This window comes from Onychostruthus taczanowskii, unplaced genomic scaffold, assembly GCF_017590055.1.
Source record: "Onychostruthus taczanowskii isolate IOZ18803 unplaced genomic scaffold, ASM1759005v1 scaffold14, whole genome shotgun sequence".
In the NCBI taxonomy this organism is placed as follows: Eukaryota; Metazoa; Chordata; class Aves; order Passeriformes; family Passeridae; genus Onychostruthus; species Onychostruthus taczanowskii.
In genome coordinates, this window is record NW_024498573.1 from 5,384,429 (window position 1) to 5,396,133 (window position 11,705).

The following is an 11,705-nucleotide window of genomic DNA, read 5'->3' on the forward strand; positions in this document are numbered from 1 at the left end:
GCCAGCAGGAACCAGCTCCCTGCTGGCCCCCCACCTCCCATTATTATCCTTCTGCTCTCTCAACGGGGAAAAACGACCTCAGAGTGCTTTACGCCACCTGCCAGACACCAAAGCGCGCTGGCTGGCGGAGCACACTGACCAGCGTGCTCGGGGTGAGGGCTGTGCACGCACGGGTACGAGCACAGGGGTGACAGCCAGCTCCTCGGCTGCTCCCAGGGGGACACGGGGCTCATCCACACTGCCACAGGAAGACACCAGCTGATTTGTTCCGGCTTTCGACCCCTGAAGTTGTAACCAAATCATCCTCCACGTTTTGCAGACAAAAGACTCGGACGTCAGCAAAAAAAATGACCTCTCCAAGGTCACAGGGGGACTCGCAGCAGGGACGTGACCAGAACTCGATCACAACGGCTCAAAAGCTGCAGGGCTGCACTGCCTGCCCAGCAGAGGGACTGGGGAGGGAAGTGCTGGTGGATGGCAGGATTGATCAGTATCTCTTCTCCTAACCTGACCTGCTGCCTGGCAGGGCCGATCCAGGCAGGAAAAAGGTTCAAATTACCCAGTCCAGCATATACTGCAAAGAGACCAGAGCTGCTTGAATCTCTTTGGCCCAATGTAACATTTCAGCTCAAATCTGTGACCTGGCTCCCCCTTGGAGGCCAAGGCAGTGTCTGCACAGGTTCCTGAGACAGTTACAGGTCTCTTCAAAGCAACACTCAGCAGAGAAGGGGGTGAGATCTGCTAGGGAAAAGCAGCAAAGCAAGAAACCCAAAACCGAAGATTAGCATGGCCAATTTTATCCCTCCTGAGATCTTGTTTGCTTCCTGTTCCCCTCCTTTGTTACCTGCTGAGCAGGATCGGGGAGGGTCCACCTCTCAGTCACCCAGATCGTCCCAGCTCTCTCCAGCTGCCAGGTGTACACTAACATCTCCCATGCCTCTCAACTTACTGTAAGGTATTTACCCCCTCAAAGAGAAGCTGAAGCATGAGACAGATGGGTCAATCCTAACATGATGCTGGCTAGGTCCCAAGACACCGCTAAGGCGTGAGCAAGAGAAACAAAAAAAATGCTACCGAAGAGTTTAACCCAAATCATTTCCTTTGTAAAGGTATCCAGACCACCAGTATCTGCTAAGGGGTTTTCTGTTCCCTGCCCAGAGGAAAGGTTAGATTCGTTCTCAGGCACCCTCATCACCTACACTGGCTCAAGAACTGCAGCCAGTGCGAGCTCTGACATGAATTTCCCACAAACCACACAGAAACAAATGCTTGAAATAGGTTTTCAGTGTATAAACAGCTGTGAGTTTGGTAAAGTTCAGCTGTGGTGACCTGCTATCTTCACGTACTTGAAAAGTAATCACAGAGTTTCAAGAGGAACAACCCTGAAAAAAAAAAAAATCACCTATTCCAAAATCAAAGTCTTATCTGGGATGAGTCCCTAACTCACTACACACCACACACTTATTGAGTACCTCAGTGCTGATGCTCAGTGTCCTCCAGACCGAAGGGAGCAGGGCAGACCCAGCAGGGCCGTGACACCAGCTGGACACACAGTCACCTGCAGGACCAGCACTGTGCCTGGCAAAAACACCTTTCAGAGATCCACATGGATGGAAGAGGGTCCACGTCTCTTCAAGCACCAGAGATGCCAGCGGGGTTCTGGGGAACCTGACCAGAAGAATGAGAGCTCTCCAAACAGACAGTCCTGCAAATCCAACACTCACACGTGCACAGGCACACAAGGAATAACTGGAAGGTCACAGGCTGTTATTTCTCCCATCCACTTATCAGTGCTTGCACTGGAAAGAACAAACACTGGGTGTTCTCTCCTGTTAACCCCTTCCCCTCATCTCCAAAGTGGAGAAGCAGCGAAGTGCTGCTGCTCCAGAGCATGAGTCTCAACATTCCCTATCATGAGCTCAACAAGGGGCTTCAGTCAAAGTCCAAGGCAACTTAAAGGTGCTTGATTACTCTTCCCATGGAGCAGCTGGTGAGCCATCTCTCTGCCTCACATCCTTTAATCACCAGTGAGCCAGGAGTGATACCACTGGAGGCCTTAGGCCTTCCAGGAGAGCAACCCTACATGATTCTGGTCCAAATGATCACAGTCACCCTCCCCAAACTGCTCTTTAAGCCACTGGATACTGAACAGAAACTAAAATTTCTGGCACAACCAAGCAAAATATATGTCTCAAAGACTCTTGTTTAAATACAGGAGCCATTGTGGTACGGCCCAGAAGCCAGCTGGATCCCACACTGTGGAAACTGATACAGGATAGTGCTTCCCTCTGACAGGGCTGTCACTCTCAGAGCTGCAACACACTTTTCTGCTTGCAATCAAGGACAGACCCAAACCCCAGAGAAGCTTTGCCCAAGGACAGATCCATCTCCATACAAAGGAGAATCCATTAATGTACCCAGAAATCCAGCATCTCCATGAAAGAGGATCCCACTTCACCCCGCCAAACGCACCAGTGTCATGGTAAAGCCCCACAACATCAGACAAGGATGCCATAAATCCCTATGAGAACCCCAGAAACTGAAAATTGCAAGGCTCTCTCCACCCTTAGACTGCAGGCAGAGGGCTGAGCAGGGGGCTGCAGGATAGACAAGGCAGCACAGTGAAGACAACATAATTAAATCTCTTAACTGAATTACAAATCATCAGACACAGTCTGAGGTGTTCCCTCCCTCTGGCCCAGGCTATCTGCTTGGTTTTAATCAAGCACAGCCATTCCAATCACCCTCCAAACTCCACGCTTGCTTGGCTACACTCACTGCTGACAATTACATCAACTCAGATTTCACCTCCAATTGAAGCTAAGAGGGTTATCTTACTGCAATCTGCCATGTCTCCTCCAAATCATCTTCACACAATTGTCCTCACAGGTTTAATTTTAAAATTTAAAACCATGGCTCATTTATGGCAAATTCCTCCCTGCAGAGTATGCAAATGTCACATTCATCATTCCACAGTTAAAAAAACCCCAAAGAACAACAAAACAGAAACCCCCCAAAAACCAGCAACAGTGAGCTTGTAGAGTTCACCTGAGACTGGAAAACCAAAAGTCCCCTTTTTGTTCAGCTCACTGCAAGACCCTCTGCAGTGGCAGAGGATTTCTAAGCACCCAGAAGATGCATGAGATCACAGTCGGTATTCCCCGGAGCTCTCAAGGTTGAGCTGGGAGCTGGGAAGTGAAATTCAATATGATTACAGTGAAGCCTCATGCTTTGTCACCTGAGCACATGGTGGAGACACCTCTGTGATTCGCTCTTCTCTATTGCTGGGTGGAACCCCATCACTCTTCTGTTCCAGTCACAGTAAAAACCTCCTGATCACATTTCTGGGATGTGCTTCTCCACATTTCAGTATCTGCTGCTACAGACACATCATTTCTCAGCATCACACATACTCGTGTCACTCCTTACACTTAATTCTTCATTCTGTTTTTCACTCTGCTTTTCCCTTCACACAGCCTTGCAGCTGACCTGCCAACATGAGCCCACCTGGAGGTAACAGAGCTAAGGTAAAGTGCTTCAGTCACTCCTTTAGGTGTCTCTTTTTGTGCTGAAGGAGGCCAAGAGAATTGCTTTTTGTTATTGTGGTTGTCTTTATTTCCAGTAGGCTCGTTCTGTGAGGTCAGGAGAGCTGACACAGACTTTTTACTACTTGGAAGTGTAACCTTTCCAGTTACAGCAAAGGCATAAAAATTGCAGAGAATCCTAAGGGTCTTGCAGGAATAAACTCAGTGGTTCTTTAGCAACCTATAATAAAAAAAGGGAAGATGTGACCTTGGAGAATCCAAAGAAATTAATTTCCTGTAGTTTAAGTGAAAGCTGGCTTATCAGACGTTTGAGTATTCCTTATTAGCTGTGAGTTCTCACTATTTTATTCTGCCACTAGCTTCATCATCTGCAAACGTGCAAACCAGACAGTTTGGGAAAATAATCACTCATTTACATCACTGACCAGAAGCTTTCAAAAGCACAGTCATAAAGAAAAACAAAATAAAAAAGGCTGTGTGATTTAGTGTAGAAGCTGAACACATATCACAAATAATCTGCTTTAAAGAAACTGCTCAGTATTTAGCAGCATACTCACCTCTGAGTTACCAGGCAGGTAAAACATCAATCTCCCCACGCACCTTTTCTCTTACTTTCCCATCCACAAAACTCTACCCTTTCCTCATTTTTGTGGTTTTTCCAATTTCATACTTGTTTCCCCACATATTTAGCCAGGAAAAAACTCACCTCTTCTCTCAGGTTTTTTCAGACTCCTTAAAAGCTACCTTACCCAACCCTGAAACCCCCGTGTTCTCTCCATACATTGAGTCAAAGAAGTCAAATGACTCCCAGGAAAGGAGAAGCGATAAGAGCCCCCCGTGCCCGGCTTCCTCCGGCGCAGCCGTGCCCTGCAGACTGCAGAGTCACTCTGCAGGAGCTGCACACGCCTGCTGCTGCTCAGCTGGAAAAACGTGCTCAGCACTGTGCCCGGGACAGGCTCCGCTGCCTCCCCGAGCTGTGCCCCCATACCTGCACCGGGGAGAGCGAAGCATCCCCGTGTCCCACCTGCCAGACCCCACTCGGGCTCACACAGCCCTCCCGGCCAGCAGGAACGACACACAGCATGTTTCTGTTCCCTGTCCAGCTTTCCAATCGTGCTTTAACTCTGCCTCGTGTGTCAAGGAGCTTTAACTCTGCCTCGTGTGTCAAGGACGTGTGCGGTTCATGAGCCCCAGCCGAGCCCCCATTTCTCCTGGTTGCCCCCCGGTTGCCACGGTCACCAAGGGATCGCTGACAGAGATCAGAGTGACACTGAGGTGTACCAGAGATGCTTCTCCTCCAACATCTTCCTCATGAGCCAGGGCTGCTTTTGGGAGCGAGTTGGGAGCAGAGAGTAGCACCTGCTACAGCAGCACCTTACAGACCTGATCCCAGCCACTTCAAGGGTGTCCAGCAGGAAGCAAATGCGCTTCCCCAGGAGCGCAGGTCAGGGCACGCTGTGCCCGCCCGCACATTGCGAGTGTCACACGTACTCTGGAGGAACCAGAGAAACATTTTCTAGACCAAGAGAACAAAGGGCATTTGTGTCACCACAATCAGACTGAGCAGCATCACACCAACAACCACCCCTGTTGACCACTTCTAAAGGAAATTACGGTTTCCACCTGGCTTGCTGTGACAGAGCACCCAACCCAGCCAGGGCCACCATGGTCACCTCCAACACACCATCAGTCTGCAGCAGAGAACTCTACCAAACCTTATGGTTCGTCACCACACAAAGGAACAAAAGACTCAAACCCACAAAAAAATAAAATCACAACCACTGCAGAGCGCTGAACCCTGCTGCGTGTCCCCATACAACCCTGAAACAAATGGAAGCGTCAAGGGAAGCTCCTGCTCCTAAGTCAGCTTTGCTCCAGAAGGACAGTGAAGGGTAACTCACTGATAAAGCAGGCATTAGATGAGCCAGTTCCCAGCCCTTCCTCCCTTCTCCTTGCATGTCTCAGCAGAACATCCCCCAGCACACACAGGTTTAATGCTGCAGGAAGAGCTCTTGATCCTGGCAATACCCACAGCGAGTGTCAGACCAAAGCTGGGCCAAATGACCTGCTAAAGATGGCCCCAGCAGCTCAACCAGCACCACCAGCCTGGTTCAACACTGAAACCAGCAGAGCCACAACACATCACACACAAGTTTGCTCAGGAAAGACAGTCCACCCACAAAGCCCCCCAGACTTCAGTATGGACATATAAATGTATGCTCTGATAGAGGAAAGTTCAATTAAGAGGATCTTCTGGGAACCTCCAATTACAGGATGAGCCTCCCTTTAGAAACATGTTGACACTTGACCACAGTTTCCACAACCTTTCCCAAAAACAAAAGTTTATCTTGCACAGCATTAGAACTGCTATCAGCAAACCCATTTCCACCAAATGCCTCGTGCCAGTTTTTGCTCCACAGCTGTCTGACATGCATGTGCACACCCATTTCTCTGTTTGCCAAGCAATCCAGACCGACCCTGACCCAAAATTTCCCCACACAGCAATCTGGTAATTGATTTATTCAAGGACAAATTCAGTTACCATTTGTTCTGGTTGCCCATTAGCATTACCTAAATACACAAGTAGCTCTAAGTTCTCCCAGCACTGCACTAACTTCTTTGAAGCCCTTCTTCTCCCTTTCCTCTGACCTCAAGTCATGCAACTGCATCATTTGATACAAGATATTCAGATGAAGGAGTTATTTCAATGCAAGGAGATAAGTCTCCCAGCTCCATTCAGACTTCACTAACAAGGACCTGGACCTGCAGAACAAGTGGAACCAAATCCCGGTTTCAAGCGAGAAAAGGAACAAATGCAGAATCGGCCATGCCAGAGACCACAGAGTGGATCCAGAGATCCACCCAGAGCTTTAGCCAACCCCAGGAGACAACTTCTTGGCCATGAAACGCTCCACCTAGACAGCACTATCACCATGGGAGAGCTCAGCAGGCATCAGCAAGGTTGCATCATCTCTTTCCCCAAGCTCCCTGTGTACACAGCAAGCCAGGGATTTGTCAGAGCCAGCAGTGTGGAGACTCAGGCCCTTGGTAGGAAGTCAGCAAAGGCTTCAATGCTAAGATGACCAAAGGATAAGTAACACATTAAAGACCATAATGTAAATGCACACTGCGGTTGGGAATGAACAAAGCTCCTCTGACCCAACTGGACCTACGGTAAGAGCACCTGTAATAACTGTAGGGGTTAAAACATTCAGCCTGGTCTGAACAGCAAACACAGCTTTCCACTAAAATGTCCTTTCCTTATTTTGCCAAACAAGCACAACCACAGATATGGCGCTGGAGATTCATTACAGTCTCAGGTATGTAAAGAGCAACCTAACTCTATCCAAGTCTGCATTTGGCATTGCCCTGAAGACAATTTCACACTGTTCGAGCACAGTAAAAAGATCCGGTGTCATAATTTGGAAGGGAGAGCAGAGCATTGCAGCCCCAGTGCCCCCATTTCCAGCCCTGCTTTCTGGACTCAATTTGTCTTCACATCCAAATGAAGTCCTTCTGCTGCCCCAATCCCGGTGGAAATCTCCGTGGCACAATGAGCAATATAAAATTTAAAAGAAGACCTGTGAGGGTAAGGAGATGGCTGGAGAGAATCCTTCAGCAATGCCTTGAACCCGGTAATCTGGAACTGGAGGTCGCAGCAGAAGCAGGCACTGAAGCCCAGCAACCAGGGCCAGTGAGTCAGCTCCCAGGAGCTGCGCTGCATTCCCCAGCCTTCTCTGCCCGAAACAAACAGTGCAGAACAGGGCAAAGGTCCAGCACAAAGCTGAAGGGCAAAGGTATGTGGGGGAGGGAAAACGCTAAGCCTCACGGTTTTTTTGGAGCAACAAGTTCCAGTTGTTCATCCTCCCCAACAAGATGGGAAGAGTTACTCAAATGTGAGTTGTGGGATTGGAACAGAACAGGAGTTTGGAGAGGAGACTTGGGGTGGTGGAGGGAAGGCCTCCTGCTGCGATAGCAGCTCTGTTGCAACAGTCAGAAGAGCTCCAAAACTACATGCCACGACAGAGTGAGAATTGCCCAACACTTTGGAAATAGGTGTGTGCAGGACTACCAAGCTGGATACCTGAGCAAGCAGATGTGTGTGTCTACTCCGAACACGAAGAAATGCCAATGGTAAAACAAGCTTCCCATCCATCTTATCTCCTGTACTGGAGGCTGATTTCAAGGAAAGCCCTATGGGGAGTTAGTCAGCAAGGGGTGAGATGCTAATGAATCTTCCCCTGCCTTCTCAGTACCGGTAGCCAAGTCAGACTTCGCTCGGGCATAGAGCAACACGCACTCTCAACAACAGTCAGCTCACCCCTGGTGCTTGCTGCTAGCAACTAAGGTGTGCCTTCTGGAAAGTACTGCTTATCCACCCAGCACGTTTGCCAAACAGCACGCAGGAAACTCTACTCAAGAAATCAAAGTACCTCCTGCATCTCCACTAGGAAATACACCGCTTTCCCTTGCCAAGCACTTACAAGGAGAATTTTAAAAGTTAGCCCAGGAAAAGCTGAGCAATTGCGGTGCCAGTCATTAAAACCTGCATGTTCCTACTTCCAAGATGTAAATGGCTTTAGAAATAAAGAAGTGCCAAGTGCCTTGATGCAACATTTCTTGAAATACATCCAGCAGGTTTTCAAAACGGGGTGCTGTTAACACCTGTCCGCACCAAGGCTTGCATCAGCATCAGCCCTGGTGCAGGGCACAGCGGAGGAGTACAACATGTTCCAGAAGGTCGAGCTGTTTTAACTGCAAGCCACACTTCTCAACTACAGAAGAACTGAAGAAAACACTTTGAATTTGATTTGTAGCCAGTAGTGCAAAGCTGGTTTTGCTAGAAAACGTTTCCTTCACTAGCACAGACACACATACACTACCATCATGTGTCAGTCAGGCTGCCGGCTGCATTTATTTACATGATAAGAAGAGAACATGTAATAACAAGGGCATGGTCACACAGACCTTGCTACTAGATCATTAGAGAGTAAAAACGAGGCATCATTACAGCTCTGCAGCGTCCCTCACAAGCAGCCAGCAGTGTCAAGTACAAGCCTTGCCACAAGGGACAGGACCATGTGGACCTCAGGACTCAAAAGGATCCTTTCCTCTGACAGAAACACACACGAATAAAAAGGTAAAGTGCATGTCAAGAGACCATGAAAATTTTCTGGTGTGCCACTCCAGAAGAGCCTCAGCCTTCTTCACTCACAGCATCAGCAGTATCACTGGCGTCTAACTCGACCTAAGGGTTGCCCCACTTACTGCCAAGCCATTGTGCTTTTGGGAGGTTAAGAAGCAAGGAGAGGCTTCACTTCAAGAGCCCTCCTTCCTGAAAAAGCAGAAAGATTTGCTCGAACATCCTATTATATTACAGGCTTCACTGCCAACTTTGAGCATAAAAATACTGCAGCAGGTAGGCAAGTCACAAGCTTATAAAGGTAAATCCTAATCCATGAAAAAAGACCCTGTTCTTCAGTCCCTGTGTCACGCCCCAAATGCACTCAACTAGCCCAGCTGTGGGCAAGTCAAACAGTTCAAAACAAGCTGGTGTTTCGACCACCTGGAGGTGGATTTGTTAAGCTCTTCCCTATCCATCAGAAACTCACCAAGATCTTGCAGGTGGCTGTTTTCCCTGAGCTCAATGCTTTTATAAGCACCAATTCCAACGCAGGCCATTACAGAATGCGTGGACACCTAAGGAGAAGGTCTTGTCCATTAAATCTGCTCTGTGGGTCTATAATTAATATAATCATTATTAAAAAATTAAGGCTTTCAAAGCCTGTAAAACAAGTCATAGAGGGATCCCTTTATCTTTCCAGAGCTGTCTGCACTACACTCTCTGGTCTCCTCACTAACCTCTGGTGGATCAGGGCTGGAAACATTTAGTATCTCCAGCACACAAGCACTGCACTGGGAACACTGCTGGATTACGAGCAAAGGCCTTGTAAGCTCTGCTGAGAAACCAAAGAATTGCAGTAGTGACTTTCCGGAGTTCAGAAGCTCTCAATCCACTTCAAGAGTAGAAAAAGAGCCGCTTTCCTTGGATGATCCTCCTGGAGGTCACTGCAACACCACAACACAACAACTCACCTCACCAGCTGATTCTTTCACACAAATTCACGCTCCAGATCTTTTTTGGTAAGTGCCTGCCAAAACAAATCCTCCACCCAATGAAATGAAGACACAACATGAGCCTGCAAACGCTAGAAGAAGGTACCCGGGTACAGGGCTGCCAGGCAAGGTCAGCTGCCAGCCTGCCTCTCGTGGGAGCTCACCAGCCGTGTTTATTTTACACGTTTTCTCTTCTGCTAATGAACACGCAGCAAAAGAAACAATGGCCCAAGAGAGGAGAGCCAGGCAGCAGCACCGGGGGCACTGCTGGAACCAGCCACTGCTGCCAAGCGTCCCAGAACACACCACAAACAAATTCCATTTTTTAAACACCTTTGGGAATACACAGACAACTGTGCTGGCCCAAGGACAATTCTGAGTGTTGCAGCATTAGTCCCTTACCCTACAACTGCGTGGACATGCTAATGACACACCCTCACTCTCTCCCTCAAATAATCATCCTAAGAGCTGCACGGGCCCCCTGCTTGTGTTGGGCAGCTGCCTCGTCGCTGCTGACTCTGACAAATCACACACCTTTGCAACCGATGAGGCTGGCAATGAATCTGGACACTCCTCACACAGGAGACTCAAACAGGAACACTCAACATCGCAGTTTTGCATTTTTTGTTTTTTTTTCTCGGGATCGTTATCTCAGAATGCATCACAATAGAGTGCAACCTTCACACAAAGGAACGATGTGACCAGTTTTGTGTCATAACGCACGAGGTGAATGCAGACAGCAACGCTGTCCTGGATTTCCTTAAGCTTTGCTTATGTCCATGACTACAATGTTGAACTACCAAACAATCCAAACACAGAGTTCTACCTGGCACGATTAACTTGTCCTCTATACTTCCCATTAAGATGACAGCTTTCCAGGTGGAAATTGCAGAGCTGTCCATCTCCCAAGATCAATAACTCTGATGAATCACCATGCTAGGTAGTAACAGTTCTTACAAAACACTGGCACGTACAGTAATTGGGAATTTGTTGGCACATCTGGCAGCGTGATCTCGGCTAACAGAGACAGGTAGAAAAAGATTAAGTCTTTCCCAAACAAGACGCTTAGTGAAAACTTCTGTGCTTTTCTCCTACTCCCGATTCACTTGAAGCAGGTACGAGAGGAGCTCAACACCCATCCCGACAGGCGAGGAAATGGTGCTCTGCAGTTCCAGCCTTTGCTGACGACAGCAGCGGGTTACAAGCGCGATTTGGACAGCGCAGCCCCTCCACTTCCCTTTTCGGGGACCCCCGTTCCCCAGCCGTGCCCCTAGCCCGGGGCGGCGACAGAGCCGCGCTCGGCCGCGGCCCCCGGCCCCGCGGCCGCCATGAGTCGGCAGAGAAAGGCGGCGCGGCCTGCGCGGGGGAGCCGCGGCCGCGCACACGTGGGCAGCGCAGGCCGCGGCCCGGGGAAGGGCCCCCGCGGGGGCGGCGGGGCCGCGCTCCCGGGGGAGCCGCACGCCGGGAACCGACCACGTTGCCGGCGCTGCTGCGGCGGAATGCCGGGAGCGGGAGGGGAGGGGGGGCCGCGCCCCCGCCCCGCTCCCAGCGACCCCCGAGCACCCACCGGGAGGCGACTGCCCGTTCACGGCCGGCGCGTTCTTCGTCCAGGGGTTCACCTTGGGCGGCGGGGCCTCGATGAACTCCCGGCGCCCCGCGCCGCCCGCCTCGCCGCCGTCCTCCGCCTCGCCGCCGGCCCTCAGCAGGCTCTCCTTCTCCTGGTTGTTGCTCTCCTCCTTCTGCTGCTTAGCGCTCGGCGGCCTCGGCGCCGCCGGCCCGCCGTCGGGGCCCATGGGCGGCTCGCCCTTCTCCCGGCCGCCGTCCTGCGGCGGCTTCAGCACCAGGGCGCGCTCCTCGGCGGGCAGCAGCGGGGCCGTGCCGGGCAGCAGCGCCTCCACCTGCGTCGCCATCTGCGCGCCCCCGAGCCCCGCCGGGAACCCCCCGACCCCGGTGCCGCCGCAATATGGAGCCGCGCGGGGACCACGCGACTGCCGCGGGGGCGCGCACCGCCCGCCCGTGCGCGCCGCCGGCGAGGGGAGGGGC

The 11,705-nt window shown here is 50.6% G+C and overlaps 1 protein-coding gene across 2 annotated transcripts in view; it reads right to left on the bottom strand.

The window, feature by feature from the left end:
* Positions 1–11,678, bottom strand: part of LARP1 (La ribonucleoprotein 1, translational regulator) — a 45,397-nt gene extending 33,719 nt beyond the window's left edge. Inside the window, exon 1 of one of the 2 annotated variants that reach the window (XM_041398071.1) lies at positions 11,230–11,678. In XM_041398071.1, the coding sequence (XP_041254005.1) occupies positions 11,230–11,572 (343 nt within the window). In that variant the 5' untranslated portion in view covers positions 11,573–11,678. The remainder of the gene's footprint in view (positions 1–11,229) is intronic. The other variant, XM_041398070.1, reaches the window with a different exon arrangement.
* Between the last annotated feature and the right edge of the window lie 27 nt (positions 11,679–11,705).